Source organism: Typopeltis vanoorti, chromosome 4, assembly GCF_054136105.1.
Source record: "Typopeltis vanoorti isolate ZY-2024b chromosome 4, IOZ_Tvanoo_1.0, whole genome shotgun sequence".
NCBI lineage: Eukaryota > Metazoa > Arthropoda > Arachnida > Uropygi > Thelyphonidae > Typopeltis > Typopeltis vanoorti.
The window spans coordinates 129743442-129769946 of NC_143552.1; the positions used below are offsets into that span (position 1 = coordinate 129743442).

The 26505-nt window shown below is 36.6% G+C and overlaps 1 protein-coding gene across 3 annotated transcripts in view; it reads right to left on the reverse strand.

Annotated features, from left to right (window-relative positions):
* The window catches only part of Rev1 (Rev1 DNA directed polymerase), a 293568-nt gene that overhangs the window by 128595 nt on the left and 138468 nt on the right, over nt 1–26505 (reverse strand). For all 3 annotated transcript variants that reach the window (XM_090391456.1, XM_090391459.1, XM_090391458.1), the window contains one exon: nt 17916–18035. In XM_090391456.1, the coding sequence (XP_090247582.1) occupies nt 17916–18035 (120 nt within the window). The remainder of the gene's footprint in view (nt 1–17915; nt 18036–26505) is intronic.

Genomic DNA, 26505 nt, shown 5'->3' on the forward strand with positions numbered 1-26505 from the left:
ATTTTCATGATGTATTCCAATCACCGTGTAAGCATGAAGGAAAATGTAATCTTATGGAATGTTTCAATCCATATTGAAATGTGTCTCAAATGCTCCAAACACTAAAGAAATCAGTTTCAAAATTGCTCTACTGCAACATAGACAACAATGATCAGTCAAATATGCTATAAATTACACGCATTCTTGGCCATTTTCACATCAATTTCACAATACAGCATGCATTACAAAAAAAAATATTTCTTTTTATAAAAAAAATAATTAAAGCAATGTGTATTTTGCTTGAATAAATTTCAAGAAATACATATTAAAGCACAATAAAATTTCACGCTGACTGGAGAGTTGCCCAGTTATACAAGGCCCTGTGCTTTTTTTGTAAGAGAACTAAGGTGAACAGTAAAAAGTTAACTAAACAAACTCAATGTCAGCAGAACTGAAGATCGGTGTCATGTACATGTAAAGTATCGGTAGCAACAGTAGTCAAACCAACAGAAGAACTAGAGCTGTACCATGTGGATATAATTGGCATTATTTAGACTAAGTCTAAAACAGATGAGATCCTGCTAAATAATAAATACAGGATGTTAAATTCAGGCAATAGTGAACAAGAAAAGGAGTAGTAATGGCATTCAACACCAAATACAAAAATAAACTTCTTGATTGAAAGGCAATTTCAAATAGTTATATGGGCAAATTTCAAAATGGGGAATTGGACAATGAAACTTATTTCTACCTAAGGTTCTCTACTAAGAAGACATGCAGGAATTTTTTGAGTCATTAGAGAAAGCAGCTGACAGAAAATGGAAAAGTTGGTTCTCTGATTGTCTAAACAACAGGTATCATAAATTAACATGATAACACAAGAAAAGAGTGAATAATATATTTAATAGTCATATATAGTTGGCACATATGCCAGCCTGATTGGCTGAGTGGGTAGCGTATCCGCTCTCCAGCCAAAAGGCTGCGGGGTCAAATCCCACCGCGGGCATGGATGTTTGTGAATGTCTCTGAAAGCACCACTAGTGGTGATGGTAGTCAGCGATAGATGGCATTGGTGTTAGATGAAGAAGGTTGGTGGAGTAGTGAGACAAAGAGCTGATGTCCTCCCTCGATGAGTCCTTGGACTCCCTGGAGGTGTGATATAATAATAATATTTCAACCTGAAAATCACAGGTCATCATTAGCAGCATCAAATAGTTGAATACAAAGTAGAAAAAGAACAATGGATTATTTAAAACAGTAAGAACAGCATAATATTATACACAGAACATCACAAAGGAATAACTAAGGAAACACAGTATTATGATTTAAAAAAAATAAATAATGATGTGCGATTAAAATAAGACTCTCCCATATTTCAAACATAATTCCCTCTCTTACTGTGTTATCATGTCAATCGGTGAGAGTGATCATAGGGTCTTGACATGGGAGATGGCTAAAGGTGTAGAATTTTCAATTAAGATAGGGTACATGTGGAATTATCGGGCTGGAAAGTATGACAAGCTTAGGAGTTTGATTGGTTCAGTGCCATGGCATGTACAACTGCAAGGACTAGAAGTCGATAGTGCATGGGAGGTAGTTAAGAAGTGTTTGCATGAAGCAATGGCTGACTGTATACCTAGAGTCCGAATAATAAATCAACTAGGGGTTAAATGGATGAATAACACCATTAAGCTTGAGCTGCAAAAAAAGAAACAACTATGGAGGGAATTTAAGGAGAAGGGTGACCGGCAGGCACATGAACAGTATAAAGCGCAGGCCAGAAGGGTGACGAGTGTGGTAAGAAAAGCAAAAAAGGATTACGAAAGAACATTGGCCATGCAGGCTAAAGAGAATCCTAAACGGTTTTTTAGATATGTAGCAAGTAAAAGGAAAAATGTACATGGCAGAATGATTTTAAAGAATGCCGATGGTAAGGAGGTAACTGAATCAGTTGATATAGTTGAGTTACTGAGTGAGTACTTTGCAAGAATATATCATCCAGGTGGCGACATTGCAGAAACGAATGTACCAGTAAATTATACGGGAATTGTGGTGAATGAAGTGGAGGTGAGTAGTCTATTGCATAACCTCAATGTCAATACATCTGTGGGATTAGATGGTATACCAGCTCGTGTTGTACGAGAAGCAGCTAAAGAATTGTCAGTACCCTTGACCATTTTGTTTAATTTGAGTCTCGGGTCTGGGTTAGTCCCGAGGGGGTGGAAAGAGGGGAAAATAGTTCCACTGCATAAAGGTGGTTCCAAGACTGCTGTTGTAAATTACCGACCGATTAGCATATCAGGAATCATTGTCAAGGTCTTAGAGAAATTAGTCAAGAAAAGAATACAGGATTGGATAGATGAAAATGGGATATTGTATGGGGGACAACATGGTTTTGTGAAGGGTAGATCATGCCTCAGTAACTTGCTCACGTTTTATAACACAGTGACGGCTGAACTGGATAGGGGTAATGGGTTTACAGTAATACTATTGGACCTTGCCAAGGCTTTTGATAGGATACCACATAGAACCCTAATCAGTAAACTGGAGCAGATGGGGATAGATATAGGGTTGGTGAGATGGATAGGAGGGTGGTTGAAGGAGAGATACCAGGGAGTGGTTTATTCAGGAGTGGAGTCTAAAAGACAGCTTGTGACTAGTGGAGTGCCACAGGGCTCTGTTCTTGGACCACTGCTTTTCAATTTGTTCATCAATGATATAGGAAAGGATTTGAGAGGAAGTGTTCACTTGTTTGCTGATGATGCAAAGTTGGGTAGAGCAATTATGAGTGCACAGGATGTCAAAATTTTACAGGATGATTTGGATAGTTTGGAGGACTGGGCTAGGAACAATGGATGTCAATTTAATGTGCCAAAGGGTAAGGTTATGCACTTTGGGGAAAAGAATAGCAGCAGTATATCGCATTGGTGGAACTGTACTCCAGGAGATTGATGAGGCCAGATTTGTTGGTGGATAGGGAATTGAAGTTTAGGGGGCACATTGCAAAAGTGACTAAAACAGCTCACCAAATCACTTGGCTTCTGAAAAATACTTTAACATGCAGAGACAAACAAGTTGTTGTTCCTCTGTATCGAGCCTTGATAAGACCCCATCTGGACTACTGTGCCCCCAGTTATGGGCACCAGGGTTTCTTCGTGATGGGGAGGAAGTGGAGAGGATCCAGAGATGAGTGACCAAGATGATAGCAGGTCTGTGGAATAAACCTTATGAGAATAGGTTGAAGATTTGTGGGTTGCAGAAATTGGTCAATAGGCGAAGGAGGGGCGATATGATTGAGACATTCAAATTACTGAAGGGGTTTCTATAAGATTGATCCAGAAGATATTTTTGAAAATATGACTGGTGGTGGGAGGACTAGTGGCCATGAATGGAAGCTGGGCAAGAGCGTGGTTGACAAGGGTGTTAGAGCTAGGTTTTTTACTTGGAGAGTAGTGAATGAGCGGAATAAGCTTCCAGAGTCTGTTGTGGGTGCTACGACCGTGAATGAGTTCAAGGCAAGGTATGATAGATACTGTGTGAATGTCGAATAGTTGTTCTTGAATGTTAGGGCCTCCCTCGATGAGTCTGTCGACTCCTTGGAGTTGCCCGGAACAATAATAATAATAATTGGTGAAACCTTATGGCACAAGTTTTACTAAAACCACACACTAAACAGCAGGGTAGAAAATGAATCTCAAGCATACAGAAATGCTTTGGGAAAACCTGGAAAGGTAAAGCTAATAAAAATGGTAAGTTCCTATTGGATTTCTGTTCAGAACATGGACTGGTCAACACTAATACCCTATTTCAATAAAGATGTCACATGGAGAGGAAGGAGACATACAAAAAGAAAATTCTTATTGACTATATTATTGCTGATAGCGATTATCTTTTAGGATACAAGAATATACTGAGAATTTGAAAGTTGATGTGATTATTACTTAGTTTTAAGCAGAATAAAAATGAATATTATGTTGAAAAGAAAAATAGGTAAGAAAGCCTTAAAAAGAATTAAAGTTGTGCAGCTTTTATAGGTTTATACTCAATCACAAATATTATTCAACGAAAAATGAGAGTTTAAAAACAAGAACACATAGAAGTCTCAGTGGCAAACTATGCAGAAACTATTGCTTGATTCAGTTAGGGAGGTATGTGAAGAAAGTTGTCTGCAAAAGCAGAAAAATCAGAACTCCATGGCAGTGTATTTTGGAAGACAGACCTGAAAAAGAAGACCGCATATCAAAAGTTCCCAGAAATAAGTTAGCAGATATCCTAAGAGAATAAAGAGAAAAATGGAAAAGAGTTAAGCTATGTGCAAAAATAGCTAAACAGAAGTCACTGGAAGACTAAGAATATAAAAAGATAAATATCTAGAAGGTGACAAAATGTTCTAGAGTTTAAAAAAGCATGGAAATGGAGGAAAGAGTACAGTGAAGGGAATCAGAGATGATAAAGGGAATATCTTCTTCTTCTTTAGCTAGTTGAACCTCTAAGGTTCTTAGCTACAAGCACCAGCTTCTTCCATTACTTTCTGTCTTGAGCATTTTGATTCCAGTTCTGAATTCCCATTTCATGTAAGTCTTTTTGGATATTATTCTCCCAATGCATCTGCGGTCTATCTCTGGGCTGCTTTCCATCAGGCTTCATCTTGAATGATTGTTTAACCATAATCTCCTCACCCATTCTTTTCACATGTCCAAGCCACCTCAATCTGCTTGCTCAAATCTCAACTAGGAGTGGGGATTTATAAAGTTCATATAGTTCTTAGTTATGTCTTTTCCCATTTTCCTGTTGTATTATCTCTTACAGATCCATAAACTTTTCTGAGGATTTTACTTTCAAAGATCTGCAACGATTTTCCATTTTGGTCTGTAATGCTCCAGGTTTCTGCTCCATACGAAACAATAGGTCTAATGATTATCTTGTATATTTCTGTTTTAACTCTGCTTGATAGAATTTTGGAAGATAATAAATGATGTAGTGATTGATAAGATTTATTGGAGGAATGTATTCTAGATTTTATTTCTGTATTAATTTTATTATCTTGAGTAATCAATGTTCCAAGATATTTAAAGGATATGGTACTTTTAAATTTCTGGTTATCAATGGTAAAATATTCATTACCCCCTTGATTCTGATTTCTACATATATTTAAATATTCAGTTCTGTCTTGGTTGATTTGTAATTCCTAGTTTTTCAGCAGCAAGTTCAGTTCTCTAAATGTTGTTCTAATGTCTTCAGCATTTTCTCCAACAAAGCATATATCATTTGCATATCCTAATATTACTGTGTTATCTTTTACAATTTCTCAAGCGCATTTTTCTAGTCCTCAATTAACAAGGATGGGCAAAAAGGCATCTCCTTGTTTCTATCTTAATATTAAAAGGTTCAGATCTACAGCAATCCCCCCCCCCCTTATCAGTGAGGGATAAGTTCCAAGGCCCCCTCCGTGGATACCTGAAATTGCAGGCAGTACCACACGCTATATATACTACATTTTTTCCTATACATGTATACTGTTTAATTTATAAATTAGACTTAGTAAAAGATTAACACCAATAACTAATAATAAAATAGAAAAAGTATAACAAAATACTATAATAAAAGTTATGTGAATGGAATCTTAGCAACTTCAGCATACTTTTTATTATTATTATTTATTTATTATTTTACAAATCAAGAACTTTCACCTTTTCACTTAAAAGGAAGCACTTTACAGCTTCTCTTTGGCATATCCAAATTGCCAGCATCACTACTCTTGCACTTTGGGGCTGTTATTAAGGTAAAAGAAGGGTTATTTGAACACAAGCACTGTGATACCATGATGGTAGTTGATCTGATAACCGAGAACTATTCAGAACGGTGCACAATTTAAAACTTTTGAATTCTTTATTTCTGGAATTTTCCATTTAATATTTTTGGAGTGGGGTTGACCGTGGATAACTGGAACAGTGGAGACCAAACCCACAGATGGGGGGGGGGGGGTTTAAAGTAATTTCATTAGCTAATACCATGCTTCAGCTGTCAGTGGTGCAAATTTTGATTAGCTGTATTCCCAGTTCAACTAATATTCCCCAAAGTGCTTCTCTATAAGTGTATCATATGTTTTTCTAAAGTCTACACATTAAATATGGACTGGCAGATTGTATTCCTAGTATCTGTCTAAGTGTAAACATTTGGTCAACTGTCAATCTATTTCTTTGAAATCCCACTTGATATTCTCCAATATTTTCTTCAGCATAAGGTAAGATTTTTTTTATTATAATATTAGATAAAATCTTGTAGCCTGCTGACAGTAGCAATATTCCCCTGTAATTTTCACATTCATATTTATTTCCCTTTTTATAAACTGGAAAGCTTAGCGATTCTTTCCATTCTGCAGGTATCTCTTCTTTTTTTCGTATTAAATTCACCAGCATATGTATATGAGTGGTTAATTCATTACCCCCCATATTTAATGAGTTCAGCTACTATTCCATCAGTACTTGGTGTCTTGTTGTTTTTGAGCAGCTTTATACTTTCCTCTATTTTAGCTACAGAAGGTTTAATTATTTCTGATTGACAAATATGACAAGTATTCTGTTTGAAAGACACAGTAGGTTCATCACAATTTAGGAGTTTGTTAAAGTACTCTCTCCACCTGTTTGCTATTGTCAATTAATATTGTTTTCATATGTAGGCCTGTCTTTTGGTTTTTAATTCCATGGAAAAATTTTCTGGGATTATTTGCTGTAAAATATTTCTGGGATTATTTAAAATATTTCTGGATTTTTTTCAATGTGTTCATGATAGAATTTTTCTTGTCTTATTATTTTATTGGATTTCTTGCTGCTCTCTTTGTATCTCAGAGAGGCATGAATATCAGTTATTAAGCCATGTGCTTCTATCTTATTACTTTTTCTTTACTGCCCATTCACATTTTTCATTGAACCATTTTTAACGCTGTATTTTACTTTGAATTCCAATTGAATTTTCTGCTGCTACTTTTATGCTAGCCTTGATATGATTCCAGATGTTTTCAATATTTTCATTCTCCTCCAGTTGTATATTTTTCAATTTTTGTTTTTATTCACACTCATATTTTCTTCTCTCTTCTATTATATCTAGTTTGTTAATATTATATCTCAGTTGATTTGCATGTGCCGAAAAATATTTACTGTTTATTTTAATCTTAAATAAGGCACCGATTAGAAAATGGTCACTATCACACTCAGCTCTTTTGAATCTCTGGATATTCAGAATGCAATTTCTGTCTTTTACCGATTATGATATGGTCTATTTGATTGAATGTATGACCATCAGGAGATTTCCATGTTTGTTTGTGTATATTCTTCTTCATAAACAAGTATAAAGGTTCTGCAATGCTGCACTGAACAATTTAGAAGGCTTAGAGTAGAGCTGTTGCAGTTCCCATCTATAAAAAGGGAAATAAAAGTGAATGCGATTATACAGTATACTCGAGAACAGGCTGAGAAAACTTGGAGAGGACAAATAGGGGTTATTAGGATATGAGTTGAGAAATTATAGGAATATAGCAAGGATTATTCTGAAGTTTTGTAGATCTGTAGAAAAAATGTTTGGAATAACCTAGTTATATGGGTAAATGGAACATTATATAAGGCAATTCACAGTCTATATTTAGGCTAAGTCAGCAGTTAGAACTGAAGGAAGTACAGGAAGGTGGTTTAATGTAAAATCAGGCAGGAGAAAGGATGCTCTCTATCAGGTTGAATGCCACTTTCTCTCATAATATCAAAATATCAAAACTGGAGGTATGAAATATGAATGCCACTTTCTCATAATATCAAAACTGGAGATATGAAACTTAGATCTTTGCTTTTCACAGATGATATTGCACTACTCCTAAACAAATTCAGTACAAGCCACCAGGATTCTTTAATTAAATAACAACTGTAATAAATCTGAAAATTAGTAATAAAAGACCAAATCTATAAAAATAGGCATGAATATGGAGAATCTATATAACAAAGTATTTCAGCTATTAAGACACAATTTTCAGGCAGATTATTTATGGAGAGTGACAACAGAATAAGCAAAATGACATGGTGGGGAGAAAGCTGAAAAAATTTATATGAAATAAGAGAGAAATTAACCAAAATACTAAATGTATTTACTCAAATATAACTTGTACTTTTTTTTCCCAAAAATTAAACCTAAAAAACTGTGGTGCGAGATATATGCGAGGATTTTCAGAAACTAAAGTTTTCAGGAAAAAAACTGAAAATGGGTATGACTTACCAAGTATCTCCAATTCACTATTACTACTTCTGACCTTGAGAGCGGTTTCCTTGTGTGTAACGTCAAAGTCATCTACCCAAATAGCATCATCTTCTTTCCCATTATTTCAAGCAAAAATTACCAGTACTTTACAAGACTTGAGATACGTAATGAACAATCCTTCATGAATGACTAATGAGAAGTGAAAGTAGAGCACAAAACAGACAGCAATGGCAGGCCAGTAGAGATAAAGCAGCTATGAAGATGTGCATATGACCGATGTGGTATTAACAAAAGATTGTGCGACCCAAAGACAAAAGCAAGCCGAGAATTGTTGAGTTGAAATGCTAATTCTCTGCAACTGAATTCCATAATATCTGAAACTGTCATAACATTCATTATATATTTCATAGTTTTAACACATTCATGACGGAGTGGTGTTTTGCTCATTTATCGTCCCGACGGAACTTCTCATTACCATTTGTATACTGCTTCTGCATTGTGCAGAGGATGCTCAACTCACCCTTCATTTGAATTTTATTTCTGCTTGTTTGTGCACTGCTTCCACGTCAAGCTGGTGGCACACGCACACACCCACACTATATGGCATGTTAGTTCAATTCAGCAGTAGAAGTTTATTTGAAGTTTGCCTTTGCGATCTGTCTTAATGACATCGAAAATTTCAAATGCAATCAAACTCTTATTTCATGTAATTGAAAAATTGGACAATACGTTTTAGTTAGATACTGTGTTTTGCCGGTGAAAATGTGGCTTTGCTTGAGTCTATACAGCATAGTTTCTGTGGGAGGGGACAAGCGATTCATTAATTAGTGCCGTTTTTATCCCAGCTGTCTCTAATTGCACTATTTGTTGAGAAATATATTACACATACTGCAAATGTCCTGTACCTTATTCAGTGACACAATAAAACTACTTGTTTTTCTTGCATTTGCAGTATAGTGGCTGTTGGGGAGGACCTGTTGTTTACCGGGGAGGAGCAAGTTACTATTGCCCCAAAGTGAACGTGTTTAAACTTTTTTTCACAATTCCTGAGTCTAACAAATGTATTTCAATTTTCTTCAGCTGCTCCCATTTCTATATGGGAGGGGGTCACTGTTTCTGATGAGTCTTCTCAACTGGTTTCTATTGTAGACTGCATCTTTGTCCAGGTTCTTCTCCTTCAGATCTTCCTCTACATTATCTTCCCCCCCACCTCTTCTTTGGTCTTCCTCTTCTTTGTATTTCCATCATCATGATACTTCATCCATCATATTTTTCATTTGCCTCATTACATGTCCATACCATCTTAATCACACTTCTTGTATTTTGTTTGTAATTGCAGTCGCTTTTACAGTACATCATTCCTCACCTGTTCTTTCCTTGTTACTCCACACAGCCATTGAAGCATCCTTATTTTGGTATCACTAATCTTGCTTTTTGGACTTCTTCATAGGCAGTGGCTCTATTCCATATAACATAGAAGGTCTCACTACCATTCTGTATATTTTTCCTTTCAATTTTACTGGAACTTTTCTATCACACAAAATTCTTACATTTTTTTTCAATTCTTCCGTCCTGCCTGAATTCTGTTACTGACTTCCCTTTACACCTCACCTTTACTATCCACTACTGAACCCAAATATTTGAATTTATCTAGTTTCTTGATGACCTCTCCATTCAGCACCATATCTTCTTCAGTGTCAACATTTTGACCACACACCAGATATTCAGTTTTTCTTCTATTAACTCTCAGTCATCTTTCTTCTAATACTCTATTCCATCTTATCAGCTTTTGTTTCACTTCCTCTCTCGTTTCCGTGCACAGAACAATATCATCTGCAAATAACATACTCCAAGGTAGTCTCTCTCTCTGACTTGCTCTGTCAATGTATCTATTACTACATTAAAGAGAAAAGGACTGAGTGATCCCCTGATGAAAACCAACTGTACCTCAAAACTCTCTGTTATTTCCAAACAGCTCCTAACTGTTGCTTGCACATTTCTGTACCAGTCTAACATATTTTTCTGGTACTTTCTTTTCTCTTAGACTCCTCCATATCTCTTTTCTAGGTACTATATCATATGCCTTCTCTAGATCTATAAAAAATTACTATTATTATTATTATAGTAGGGCACCTCCATGGAGCATGAAGATTCAATGAGAGGAGGTCCAAACTATCCACACAATCTATCATACCTCACCTTGAACCCATTAACAGATAAAACACTCACAAATGACTCTGGTAACTCATTCCACTCATTCACCACTCTTCAAGCAAAAAATCTAGTCCCCCCTCCAGCCAAGTGCTGAAACATTTCCTCTGCATCAATCCTATAAAACCCTTTAAGCAACTTAAATGTTTCTATCATATTCCCTCTTTTTCTCCTATCAACCAACTTCTGCAATAAACACACCCTCAATCTATCTTCATAGGGAACATTCCACAGACCACACACCATCTTGGTCATTCACCTCTGAATCTTCTCCACCATTTCCTCATCCCCAAGAAACTCAGACTTGAGCATACTAATCTAGATGTGGATATCAAGGCCATATAAAGAGGAATAACAACTTTCTCATCTCTACTTGTTAATGTGTTCTTCAATAGCCAAGTAATCTTATGGACTACCTTAGCAATATGTCCTCTACACTTTTAACTCTCTGTCTACCACCACCACCACCACCGCTAAATCTCTAGTTTCATCATTTCCTGGAGTACAGTGCCATCAATGTGATACACAACTTGTAATCTATCCCAAAATGCATAACTTTACTCATTCACCTCTGAATGAGTGCCATGGTACAAATACATTTCTTCACATTAAACTTCACATCATCAGCAAACAACTGAATATTTCCTTTCAGGTTATTTCCTATATCATTTAGGTACATATTAAACAGCAATGTTCCCATCCACTTCTGTTCCCACACCAAACCTTGCAGCACATCACTAATCACCTGTTTTCACCTCGATTCTGTCTCTCCATATAAAACTTTTTGCTATCTGCACAACAGCAACCGTCTTATCCACTTAACCAGTGTCATATTCATCCCCAATTGTTTAAATTTGCATAAGAGAGTTCCACGTGGTATAATGTCAAAAGCCTTTGCAAAATCCAGCAGAATCAGCATACCATTTCCATTATTCAACATTTCTGTTACTCTATTATAAAAAGACAAAAAATTACTAAGGCATGGCTGATGCCTCCCAAAACCATGTTGTCCCTCATACTGTATCATATTTTTATCTGCCCATTCTAGATTCTCTTTTTGACCAATTTTTCCAGTACTTTTACTACCACGCTTGAGATACTGATTGGTTCGATAATTTGCTACTGCAGCCTTAGAACCTCTCCCTGATGCAAGGGAATTATTTTGACCTCTACCAGAGCTGAGATTTAAATTAAACAGCCTAGTCAGAGGCATTGCCAGTTCCCTTGCATGTTCTTGCAAAACCCAAGCTGATATCCCATCTAATCTCACAGCCAAATTGCAATTCTGCAATATCCTAAGAACCTCTAATTCATCCACTTCTGTTCCCACATTAGTTACTATTGTGACCTCACATCCTAGTGAGGTCACAGTAGTAACCTCACTAGAATGATATACTTATGCAAAGTGGTCACTCAGTAACTTGACTATTTTATATACTACTGTTACCTCATGCCATCATCACTCATTAAAGATAATCTTCCACAGTCATTCTTCCTCTTACTTGCCACATAATGAAAGAACTCTTTGCAATTTCCTTTGGCCTGATGGGAAGAGGCCAGCAGACCAAAGGAAATCTTCTCATAATCTGCTTTTGCCTTCCTTTCCATACTAGTCAACTTTCTCTTTATATACCCTCAATAGCATTTTCTTCTTCCACAGCTTGTGCTTAATGATATTACTCATCCATCTAACACCTACCTGATTAACCCTCCTTACCTAAGGGGATTCAATTTGATACTGCTTCTTCCAGATGACCCTTAACTATATCCCATGTACTACTAAGATAAGGATAGTACTACCATGTACTATCCTTATCCTGCAGTGTTTTATGCCATGGGACAGATTTAAGCTTCTTCTTAAGCTTGTCATAATCACCTGCTTGTAGTTTCACATATACCCACTCTTGACAGAATATTCCTCATTTTGTACAATCTCCCAAGTCAAGACCATCATTTTCACCAGTCAGGGGCAATGTAGTCGCATTTGTTATGGATAGCTCTTCTGATCCTATGAACAGGTCAAATACACACCTAGTCCCCTCTATCACATGCTGCCTCAAGTAATTATCTCTCAGTAGGTGTATCAATTCAATTTCCTTTCTGCCATGTGATCTTTCTTCCTTCTAGTCTATTATTCCATAGTTGAAGTCCCCCATAATAATCAGTCGACCTGTACTCATACTAATTTGGTGATACATGTCTTCCAGATCATCTGTGGAACTACCTGCCCTACAGCAACAACCAACTGTATATTTTGTCTACCTAGCCTTGATCCCACACTATATTGCTTTAAATAAACAGTCGCCTTCCTGCCTATCTCCTATTCTTTTAGGCTGCGATTCATCTACTATCATCAGGAGTACCCCTACCTCACTCTATCTTTCCTGAAAATAATGCTTCACATTCTATTCCTGTAACTGCATCATCTGCAGTTAAAGGAATAGAGGATCACTAATGCCTATAATTTTTGGCAAGGCTGCATTAACCAATACCTAAAACTCCTCCTTCTTGTTCCTGATACTTCTGTCATTACTATATGGTAACTGCAGCATTCCTTTAGGCTCCAACCCAACTTTACTTCCTGAATTGACTACCCTATTCAATTTTGCTCGCAAGACTAGATTCCACAATTGGTCATTCTCACACTCACTCGCCTCATGGTGCCTTCACACAAACTCATCTGCTTCTACCCTAATTAGTTAAGTTTTCCTGAATTTGTGCTTTTGCATACTCAGTGAACAAAGCTCTCTCTCTCTCTCTCTCTCGCTAGACACCTAAGATCAAAACCATTTCGATGCAGTCCATCAGCATTGTACAAATCCTTCTTTCTGTTAAACACACACCACAGATCCACAAATCCTACATCTTTCCTTTTGCACAACCTAGATATAGACTCATTAGTTAGCAACCAACGCCTTCCTCCTCAGTTCGCCTCAATCTTAGCATGGGTTGATTGAGGCGAACTGAGCCTCAATCAACCCATGCTATGATTGAGGAACCAAGGAAACACAATTTTGTCAAACTTTCATTAAGTTCTTCCCTGATCATATAATTGTGTCCTTAACTTGTTTTTCTCATTTGTTTGCTCAGTCTTTATTATTACTTCAGATGACCTACTTCCTTCTCTTTTCAGTCCCTCTAGTATATCGTGTCCCTTCTGTAATTTTTCAATTTCGTGCTTTGTCCTGTGAAGGATAACATTCAAGCACCAGGTGAAGATTTTAGGACTTGCGTTCAATGGGTTGACAGTGAATCTTTACTTTGCAATGAGTAACATGGGTTTACCAATTGAAGGTTATGTTTTAGCAACTTACTGAGATTCTATAACAATGTTATCATTGAACTATACAAGGGGGAATGGATACACCATGATACTTTTGGATTTTTCTAAGGCTTTTGACAGAATACAGCATGGCAGACTGTTGCACAAATTGGAGAATATGGGTTTGGATTATAGAATATTAGCGTGGATAAGAGGATGGCTGATTGACAGATATCAAGAAGTGGTATACTGGGGATGTGAGTCTGCAAGATTTAACCAGTAGGGTACCACAAGGATCAGTGCTTGGTCCACTGTTATTCAATCTGTATATTAATGATATCAGGAAGAATTTGACAAGCGAATTACAGCTAATTTGCTGATGATAAAAGGATAGGCAGGGTAATCAGAAATGCTGCTGCTATGCAGTACTTGCAGAATGATTTGAATAGGCTGGAATTGTGGGCATGGGAAAATGGATGTCAGTTCAATGTAAGTAAATGTAAAGTAATTCACTTCGGCATGATTAGATATCCAATGTTGTATTATATTAATGGGATTATGTTAGAAGAAATTGATAAGGCTAGGGATCTTGGAGTGTTAGAAGATAGAAAATTGAAGTTCAGGAGCTATGCAGTAAAGATTGCCAATTCAGCTCAAAAGATAATTGCAATGCTGAAACAAATATTCACATGTAAAGATAAGGATGTCATTTTGCCTCTTTACAAAGCCTTGATAAGACCTCACTTGGACTATTGTGCACAGGTCTAGTCTCTATTGTGATTCTGATATAGTGAAGAAAGTGCAAAGGAGAGTGTTAAAAATGATATCAGGATTGTGGAATATTGATTATGAAGACAGATTAAGAATTTGTAGACTGCAGACACTAGCAAACAGGAGAAAAAGGGGTGATTTGACTGAGACTTACAAACTTCTGAAAGAGTAATACAGGATTTCAGGTGATGGAATTTTTCAATTTATGGAAAACGAATGCCGCTAAGAAAGGGGTGAGGGCTAGATTTTTCTCATAGGGTGCGCATGATTGGAATGGATTGCCATTGGATGCTGTTCATGCAAGTAGTATGAATGAATTCAAGAATAAGTATGATAGCTGGTGTGTGTAGTATGTGGCCTCCCTCGATGAGTCCCTGACTCCCTGGATGTCTCTCTTAATAATAATAATAAAAAAGAAATGTTCCCCTGCAAAAAAGTCTTGCACTATGTGATTGGTCACCCATGCATACAATAGTCAACTTAAAATGACTGATTTGTTTCTGAATTTAGCACCGATAACATTAAATTTCCTGAAAAACAGCAGATTTTCACTTGGAATTACTTTATGTAGTTGCAATATGTAGATACATAAACAAAAATTTTATTACATAAATCTTTTCATTCATTGTCAGGAATTTCAGGAAGGAAGGATAAATTTTATTATCAATATTATCATCTAAGAACAACAGCAATGCAATTTCATATCACTGGACTGCAGGAGATATTCAGCTTGGACAATGTATTGTTCATGTGCCTGCTAGTCACCTTTCTCCTTGTTTTTTTTTTGTTTTTTTTCCCCCAGCTCCAGCTTTGATGATATTAATGATTTTAACTCCAACTTGATTTACCCTCCTGACTGTAGGTATGCAGCCTGCCATTACTTCCCTCAAACACTCCTTTACCACATCTCATGTGCTATCAACATCCAGCCCTTATAGTTGTGCATGCCATGGCACTGATCCAAGCAATCTCCTAAACTTGTCACACTTACTAGCCCTGTAATTCCACATATATACTTCCCTGTCCTCTTAACTGAAAATTCCACACTTTTAGCCAACTCCCTGCTCAAGATTCTCACCAATTGGTGGCCAACATTAATTGTATCAAAGACAAATTCTCTGATGCAATTACTAGATCTAGCACTTGCAAACCACTAGTATAATCCTCACATACTACCTCAGGTAATTATTCCTTAGTAACTGCATAAATTCCAATTCCTTCCTCCCATGTGTCTTCTCCCAATCTACATTCCCATAGCTGAAATCCCCATAATAATTATCTGCCTTCCACTCAATGAGCTTATTTGCTGATGCATACTATTCTTATCATCCTTTCTATCTCCTGGTCAATGGAAGCATCATCTGTATACTTTGTTCTGCTGGTCTCTATCTCACACTAGATAGTCTAAAATGTGCTTCTACTCTCTTTGGATGCAGTCCATCAGCTATCATCAATAACAATCCTCCCCCAATTCTTTTATCTCTAATCCTGTCTGAACACACTATATCCTTCACATTCTATCCCAGTAACTATATCATCTTCTGTCAGCCATGTCTCACTAATGCTAATAACCTCTAGCCAAGTGAACTAACTCATGCCAAAAATTCCTCTTGCTTGTTCGAAATGCTTCTGCCAATAGTGCACAAAAAGTGCAAAAGCCCCTTAGGCCCACCACTATTCTAATGCTTTATACTAAATATCCCATTCTGGTTTGTTACCAGTGGTACTAACCATATGTTGTTCTTATGCTAATATGATAAGTGCAAAACAACATACATTAATACGGATAGGAAAAAATAAACAAAACAAAAATAAATAAAATAAAATGAAAAATGGAATTCATAGAATAGTCTATTCAATTTACATTTTATATTTTTCTAAATGCTATCAATACTCCAGTATTTTATAAACATAAAGGGGGTTCTTAATCTTTTTTTTTTTTTTTTTTACAATGTAGAACCTGATGCTCAATATACAAGGAGATCAAAATTAAAGTATTCCTAGAGCACCATCCCTTGATTCAAAATGCTGCAAGACTTTGCAGCAATACATTGTACAACGTGCAGAAATGATATCTGAGGGGGAAAAAAAGCAGTTCAAATATTCAACACCACGGGCATTGTAAACATGAAATACATGGAATTTGCATATCATGCAACTCAGCAGGTGCCAGGAGGTTTTAAAAAGATGGATACAAGATTTTTTCCTTCTTTCTGGTTGTTAATATTATCCACAGTGATGGCACTAACTTGCCCAACGTGCTTTGCAATTAGGCAAGTTAGTGCAATGTCGTTGCTGCACTCCACAAATTCTGTTGCCTGAACAAAAGTTGATGGGTTCCACTATCTCCACGTGCTCTGCAACAAATGGTTAGTCGTTCTGAAGAAACAGGTTCATTGGGAGTTAGACCCGGCAGAGGTCACCAACCAATCATTTCACAACAAGTGAATGAAGTTGCTACTGACACTGTGGAGCAAGCCATGAATAATAGCATTGATTCCTGCAGTGCATGCTCGTATTAAGACAAATTGATTTGCCTTACAGAACTGTCTAGAAAATTCTACAGAAGATTCTGTACTTCTACCATTCAAGATAACCCTGACAAAGGAGTTGTACTTGCAGGACTTTGAAAGTTGACTGACATTAGCTTTAACATTCCCAGCTTGAGTAGAGTTGAATGTTTACATGGCTGTGGATGATTTTGTGGGGAGATGAGGCTCACTTTCTCCTGAATGGAGCTGTGAATATCTACATACAAATGCTAGGTTTGGGATTCGCAAAGCCTGCATGCAATCCAACAAATTCCTTTGCATTCATCCAAAGTTACTGTCTAGTGTGGGTTTACAGATTCATTTATCATTAGGCCATTCTTCACTAAGGACATTCGCAGTCGGGTCCTGTGACCTGCTCAGGATCACTGTGGAAGTCAGAGTGATCAGCACTGTATTTCGCACTGCACGGCAGTCTTGTTCACCTGATCTGAACCCGTGACTTCTGGCTCTGGGTATTTCTCAATGACAGGGTTTATCGGGATCATCTTGATAACTTGCAAGTGCTGAAAGACAGCATAACATAGAATGTGCCCAATATCAGTCCCAACCAGCTGCAGTCTGCTGGCCAGGGACCGATGTCGAACACGCTGTGCAAGTGATGTAGCTTATGGCATACTGGGAAGGGCAGCACATTGAACAGTACAGCCCATGAATAGAAAATGGAAATGAATAAAAAGGTGTTATTTATGCTTGTATCACTTTCCTTACACACAGAGAGAAAAATTACTACCTCTACATTTGGTCCATCAAATGTAGAGGTAGTAATTCACCACCAAGAGGCAAGCGCCTCTTGGTGGTGAATTTTGGAACTACTTGTTCCCATCTAATTGTTCTGTTAACCATACTGCTGTTTAAGAATCAAATTATGAAAGTATGCAATGATTATTTAATTACAATACCTGGTAAATCATTTATATTCTGATCTTTCATAAATTCATTGACCTTGTCTGGATGTAGATAATACTGCCCATTAGGTTTGGCAGCTTTAGTAGCCAGTCGAGCCAAAAGAATATTATGTGCTATAAATTAAACAAACAATAACTATGAAAGAAAGAAAATCATTTGAAAAGAAAATATTTCCATATTAAAAGTACTTTCATTTTAAAGTAAATTAAAGTGAAAATATAGAAATATTTCTGTAATTTCTGAAATATTTAAAAAAAAATATTATAATGATATTTTAAATTAAAAAACTGCAGTTCAAAGTGCATTATTAATAAGAAATATTCTGAAAATCCATATTAAATCAAAGTCAGTGACAACATGCAACAGTATTAATTCATTTTAACATGCAGAGGAAGGATCCACAATATACTGGGTACTGACATTACAACAGTGCTATTTAATAATCATAATTTATTACACTAGCTTTGAGAAATATGCAGTTGTTATTGTGAATTTGTCTGTTGTAATACAAATTATGAGATTATCATGCTGGAGACGTATAAACTACTGATTAAGAGTGCATGTTCAATGTATTCAATGAGCAATGGCTATACACAATTGGATAATACAAGAAGTAAACCCATCCTTGATGTGCCTGATATCACTCCTATATAAGAACTGAGTGTTTTATGTGATTGGTATTTCACTCACTGATGTTGCTCCTAGCAGTTTCTTGGAATGTTGTGAAAGGATATTTCCACAAAGATATCACCAGAAAGTAATTTCTTAAGAGTTTTGGGAGGTCCTGCTAGTTCTTCTAAACCCTTTTGAATAAAGAAGGGTGAGAGTTTCCCCCACTGGCTTTTCACCTGTTGCATGGATGATCAGAAACACTGGTACATTTATACTATTATCATATATCTTTTGTTTCTTACTTCTGTTACCAAATGTTGTATCTATGGTATTAGTACTTGATTGGTAAATGGATGAAATTGGTACTAATTTCATCCATTAGGGGCCCCTAAAATGTTTGAGGATGAAGAATTCATGCTCAAGGAGTTTCTGGTTCAAGAGCAGAGCTCCCCCACCTATCTCGAAGCTACACATGGATGCCCACTGACTGCACTCAAGAGTGGAATGCCAGGGCTACCCCTGACACCATACCAGCACAATAGCAAGCCTTGGACCATGGTGTGAGAGACTTATTGCAACACCGTTGGCCTTTGCAGGCAAGCCCATTAGCCTTGTTGAAGCAGAGGCCAAAGTAGTAAGACTACCAGGATTCCCGCTTCCAGATATCCACGGGTCACACTACATGGTAAATGGTATTAGGGCATTGGATCCCGGTGATGGTGGTCTGGAAGAAAGGATAGTAAAAAAGACTCGGGAGAAGGAGAGCAAAGAATACAAGAAGTAAAAAAAAAAAAAAAAGGAGGAAGAATGAAAAGGGCCAGTACCATCACTGGGGGGGTCCCCCTCCACCACAAACAGGGTACCCTACAGGGAGGGCAATACTTTGGATATTGAGAAGTTTTTCCTTGAGATCTTTCAAGCATACAGTATGAACCAGGAAAATTTTTATGATTCCAAATTTTTTGGGAAGGATAGCAGGCAGATTGCTGTTGTATGTGGTGACCAGTGAAGGTAGGTTTGCGAGATGGAGGTAGGTCACCTGCAGGAGAGAAAGATATCTAGGAATACCAGTTTATTGATCTTTTCTATTTCCATTGGAAAATTTATCCAGCAGTGATAGATTATTTATTTTTAAGTACAGTGTAAGAAATCTGTTTAAGGTAGTAACATAAAACTATGTTTAAAAACTATTATTGTACAATAATAACTGTCATATGAAGAAAGGTAGTGTTCTGCAGTATGAAAATGAACCACAGAGAGTTTTTTAAAAACGAAGATGCTGTTCTTAAAAATACAAACAATTTCTCTAAATTTGTGCTAAGCAGTGACTTATATACTACTTGGTGAAGTATATTGTATCACATTCTTGTTGAGCTTTTTCCAAGCCTTGTTATTAAATACTGTTTATTACTTTATTATACTTAAATGTATTTCATCTGACTACAGGAGTTGTGTGGCCATTTATCATCTATATGGAATTAATAGTGAAAAACATGTTCTACTGCACAATCACCAGTAGGCATCGATAAGCATTACAGGCATCAATAAACTGTCAAAGTATAAGCACTTTAAAGCAGGGCAAGAACAGATCCAACATCTCACATTGTTGTTTTCCCCTTTAGAAGAAATTTTTATGCAACCTACTTCTCTGACCAGTCCTCGTGTCCTTGTTGCTCTCAGATGGATAATGGTCATGAGAAGTAGATGGAAGAAATAATAATCTTCTTCAAATAAAGATTTTTATACCATATTTTGGACCTACGGACAAAGCATCCTAGTTGCATTCTATATTATTTGCAAAGGAAAGAGAGAGATCAAGGTTTGAAACTATTGGTAGAACTTCACTAGACATTTCTTGTACAGAAAGTCAGCAAGGGTGTTTTTTTTTTTTTTTTATTCCCAGCTGCAAAGTGGTATGTAGGCAGCCATAGCATATGATGGAAGAAAAGACTAACTAGCCTTTTGCAGTGAAATTTAGTTTATGAAAGCTAACTGTATTTACTATAATATAGGTATGACATATCAACAGTAGCTAATAATAATTTTGATAGTATCCAGAATTTTTCCAGAGTACCTTGATGCACTTGAGCCCTTCCTTCATAATTTGGCAGCAGCACAACTTCTTATCTACAATTTTTCTCCAAATCAATCTATTACTTGTCAAGACTCCAGCTTTATCAGATCTTATATTTCTATCTTCTAAGGCACTTTTTACTGTATCAATCCACCTATATCTTGGTCTTTTTCTTGCTAACCTGGCAAAGAATACTTGCTTACAAATCTTTCCTCTCCCATTCTATTTAAATGACCACAATACCACATGAGATTAGCTCTGCTAACACATTCCAGGATGTTAGCAATGTCAAGTTTTTTCCTAATATCCTCATTTTTAATATGATATTACCATTGATGCCATCTGTTCACACACCTAATCTTTCTCAGGACTCTCATATCTGTGGTCTCTAGTCTTTGGTCAAGTGTTTTACTTCTAACCCAGATAAGTTAAAATTGGTTTGAACACTGTTATACAGCTAATTTAGTGTGTTTTGACTAATGTTTCTCTTATTCCATATAAATTTATTCAGTTGACTTCCTACCATACCAGCTTTGCTGATTCTGTTGTCTATTTCCATTTTAAATTTACCATCTTCACTAAAAATCGTGCGTAAGTAGCTGAAATGTTTTACTTGTTCTATTGGTTCTCCATTCACAATGCAGTTGATACTTTCAATGCTTCTGCCTGTTTTCATTATTTTTGTCTTGTTATTGCTGACCTTCATTCCATATCTGTTACAACAGTTATTCAGTTTAGTCAAGGAATCTTGCAGACTTGTAGCGGATTTATTTAGAAGTATAACATCATCCACATAAAGCAAAGAGCTGACATTAACACCTTCAATTTTGATATCAGGTTTAATACCACTTTTCTTCATAATGTGATCTATATAGATAATGAATAAAAGAGGGGATAATGTACATCCTTATCTGATACCAGATTTAACATTAAACCATCATCCTGTACGTCCTTCAATTCTAACTGCTGACTTGCAACTCAAATAAAGACTAATGCCCCACTGATGCCATACAACTGTAGTATTTTGAATAGCTTCTCTCTTAGCACCTTGTCATATGCCTTTTACAGATCTACAAAACTTAAATACAGATCTTTGTTATATTCCCATGATTTCTCAACTATTTGTCATAAAGTGAAAATCTGATCCTGACAGCCTCTGTTTGGCCTGAATCCAGCTAGTTCTTCACCAAGCTTCTTTTCCATAATCCTTCTCAACCGTTTCTCAAGTATACTTACATAAATCTTACCAAGAACACTCAGTAAAGAAATACCTCTGTAATTCTCACATTCAGTTTTATTTCTCTTTTTATATTTGGATACTATGAGAGAGCTCTACTCCAATTATTTGGAATTTGTCCCTCTATCCAGGCCTCCTGAACTATGCAGTGCAGCCACTGTAAGACTTTTATACCACTATACTTCAGCATTTCTGGTCAAATATCATCTATTCCAGCTGTCTTTTCACATTTCAGGCTTTTGATGGCTTTTTTTCTACTTCAAGTATGGATATATATTCCTGATTGTATGCCTGTTGAGTGTTTTTTTACCTCTGTGCTATCACTGCTTGTTTCATTTAGCAATTTTTCGAAGTAATTACTCCATATTTCAAGGATATCTTTTTCTGCCATTTTCATGTCCCCTTTATCATCTCTAACTCCTTTTACAGCACTCTTTCCTCCATTTCTAAGCTTCTTCAACAACCTCCAGAGTATCTTACCACCTTCCTGATATTTATTTTCTATGTTCTTGCCAAAGTCCTCCCATGACTTTTGTTTAGCTAGTTTTACACAGTGTCTCGCTTTCTTACATTTGTCTCTGTATTCTCTAAAAGCACAAGTTAACTTATTTGCCAGGAACTTTTGATATGCTTTCTTCTTTTCCTTCACTGCTTCTTGAACTTCCAGTGCCCCACCATGGAGTTCTGAGCTCAACTAGCTGGATTTCTTTGCCATTCAGGCTTCTTATGTTGATAGTACCGATCTTGAACAATGGATGTTGTTGAGTTGGGGTGTGTGTGTGTGTTGTAGGATATGTTCCAGTAGCTGACTTTTTGCTGTTCGCCCTGGTTCCCTGGCAAAAACCATGGGGTGAAGGGGGGGCCTTGTTATCCCTGGCGACGCCCCATCTGCTCTACTTCTCATAACTCTTCTCAACCTTGCATCATCATCATCTGCAAATAACTGTATATCTCCATTTAAGCCCCTTCCAAAGTTATTAACACACAAATTAATCAATAATGGCTCCAAAACAGACCTGGATACACCACTAGTGACATTCTGCTTTGGGGATATAACTCCTCTCCCCATAAAAAACCTGTTGATATCAGACAGACAATCTCCAATCCAATCAATAATCTATTATTCAATCCCATTCTGTTCCAATTTAACTATTAGTCTGTCATGTAGCAATCTACCAAAAGTCTTTGCAAAATCTAAATATACTACTCTAAATGATCCCCCCTTGTCCAATGTATTCGCTGCCTTGTTATTTATGTGCTTTTGTTACAGGTAAATAGTTTCTTATTTTCAACATTAATAGTTTCAGTATTAATAATATAACTTTCCAATCTTTTCTTGTAATATGTTCAAACTCTGTTGCATGCAACAAAAGGAGTTTACTTTTGGTTTCAGAATTGCTCCACTATGATGTCAACAACAGCTGGCACTAAATGTCAGCCAAATAAATAAATAAAAGGGGAATCCTCATATGGGCTTTTTTCAATTGAGTGAACTAGTTAATCTCATACCGAGGTAGTAGGGTTTTTTCTCCCAGAAACTCAGGTTTTTTCATCCCACGTACAGGCAAGTTGGCATTCAGAACACACAATTTACAGACGAAAAAAAACTGTTGATGGTGATGACGGGAAGTAGAAGCTGTTAATGGGAGTAGTAGTGTAATAGTAGGAGGATTTAGTAGTAGTGTAATAGTAGAAAGATGGAGAAAAGTACTGGAAGAGAGGGGTATGAGACTGAGCAGAAGTAAGACAGAGTATATGTGTTGTGCAGTGGGATGTGGCCAGGAGACAGATCTGGAGCTGGAAGGAAATATCATCAGGAAGGTGAGAGACTTTAGATACTTAGGTTCAACAGTGGAAGAAGATGGAGGAGCTGAGAAGGAAGTGGGATGCAGGATACAAGCAGGTTGGAGGAACTGGAGGGAGATGGCTGGAGTGTCATGCAACAAGAGGGTGCCGATCAATCTGAAAGGCAAAATTTATAGGACAGTAGTGAGGCCAGCTATGACATATGCTATAGAAACTTTGGCCCTGAGGAAAAATAACATCAACAGGATGGAAGTTGCAGAGATGAGAATGCTTAGGTGGATGTGCGGTGTGACCAGAAAGGATCATCTGAGAAATGACTATGTCAGGGGAACAGTGAAAGTTACGAACTTAGGAGCGAAAATCCAGGAGGCAAGGTTGAGATGGTTTGGTCATGTGATGAGGAGGGAGGACGAATATGTGGGAAGAAGGGTCATGCAGATGGATGTGCAAGGAAGGCGGAAGCGTGGGCGGCCAAAGAAGAGATGGAGGGAGCTGGTAGAAGAGGACTTGAAGATGAAGAACTTGGATGTGGTGACAGCCCAAGACAGGAAGGTGTGGAGGAGACTCATAACAAACAGTGACCCCGCTTAAGTGGGAGAAGCTGCAGAAGAAGAAGAAGTAATAGTAGGAAGATTTAGTAGTAGTGGAGAGGGTGAGATGATTTAGCAAGCCAGGGTAAAGTGCCCTCCCGTAATGAGTCCTTCGACTTCTTGGAGGTGTCACATAATGATGTAATAAATACTGTTGTGTCCCAATTTATGATTATTAGACTTTCAACTATCCTTACATGTGAAACTCTACTTGTCTTTATCCAAATCTTATCTATATACAAGATATCACCCAAATACAAATATTCAAGCTTCTTCTCTCCTTAGTGTCCCTAAATATTTATTTTATACTGCACCTTTCAGGACATTTAGTTTAAGATATAAAATTCAAAAACAAGGAGCAATTACCAAAATATGTCTCAGTGTGAAACTAATATGCAGTTGTGACCTTTACCTTGTAACTTAAATCCTCCCCCCACTTCAAAAGTTTATTGAACTCTTAAACATGATACAATTCATTCTTTATCAAATAAAACTCAATTCAGTATTAAGAATATATAATACAAATTAACACTAGCTAAATACAAGTATTAGGTTAAGATCCTATATAAGAATTGTGATCATATCGCCATAACAGATTCTATACATATAAATATATATATAATCCCAGAACTAGTTAACACTTTACTTAACCCTTTACTAGTCTGAATGTGCTATAATGCTGCATTACCATGGACGTATATAATCAGTTTACTCTATCTAACTTACTAAAACAGTATGGTTTGAACTATCCTTTCACTGTGCTAATACACACTTTTGACCTTTAAGACTCTCTTAAATAAAATACAATGTACATGTATAAATCTCTAGGCACATGAATACTTATTAATGTATAGTAACAAGCTCATTTTCATTCTAGTCTGACATGTACTAAAGTCCTAGTATAATTCTCATTAATCCCATCAACTGTTCAGTAATTGAGCAATGATTACAGTTACATATGATTTGAATTGACACGAGTTTTTTACAGTACCTTTTGACTTGGGTCTTCTACACTGGTCTCTACCCTTTTCCGATTGTACCTTCCTAGGACGAACTCTTCTATAACTTATCACTCCTAAGTTCTCTTGGCACTAAGATGGGCTTTCACAATCTTTACCTTACATGCTTCAATTAAGGACATACATAAAATCATCTATTCTATGGCTGTGAAACTCACCACGTGGGCACTGACTTCTTTATAGATTTTTCCTTCTCTTGTTACGATCACTGGATGATGAAACACACTGACATTATCTTCTTTCCTTTTAAACAGCATCCCTCATTTCTTACAATAGGAACACAGAATCGAAATTCCGCACACTTTGTTTCCTTATTGTGTCGGACAGAGAAAACTCCTAGCCCATCACTCAGGAAAACCATGTGAGACCTATATGAAGACTTGTGAAGAAAACTCTGACGGAAAAAAGCCTCTTTGGGGGGGGGGGGGTCCTAACCCTTTTATGCAATGACCCCTACCAGCACCTTCTTCAATTTCTTTTCTTCCCCCTTTACTGAAGTCAATTTCACTGACCAATTAGAGTTTTTGGCAGTTTGGCAGAAAAACACTGCATGGTGTTTTTCTGCCAAAACATCATGCGGTCCATGTGCACGTGACTGACACGTGATGATGTCTCAATTCGGGCCTTGAGCTTTAGTTTTTGTTTAAGCTAACCTCTATGTCATCTATACTAAATTAATCCCCTTTCCAAAATTTTCTAAGAATTAACACTAATCTTTAATCTCTTATTTCAAGTGTCAAAAACTAGCCTTTCACATACAAAATCCTATGACTAATCTTCTTTGCTTCACTTAACCTTATTTTATCACATCACAACTATGTAATTTTTTTTATTTAGGTCAACAAACAATTTCAGCTATATTTTACACTTGGATGCAAGCATATTTTTCTTTCTTTTAATTTTATGTATTTGTTACTTTCAAAGGCTCTTAACGATATCTGCCTAGGAACAAGCTTGCTTACTTAGTTATTTATACAGGGTTTTTATTTCTTCTCTTGTTACATCATGATAACTGAAATTTTCACATTCTTAAGTTATCAGGGTGTAACAATAACAATTCTTGGCAATTTTCACATTAATATTTAATACTGCAATATCTATTACAATAAAGCATATTTTATGAATTATTCATTAAAGCGATGTGTATTTTATTTGAATAAATAGCTAAGAAATACACACAGGTGTCTAACATTTGATGATAATGAACCAGAATGATACCTCTGGAATAAAGGAAAAATGATGGCT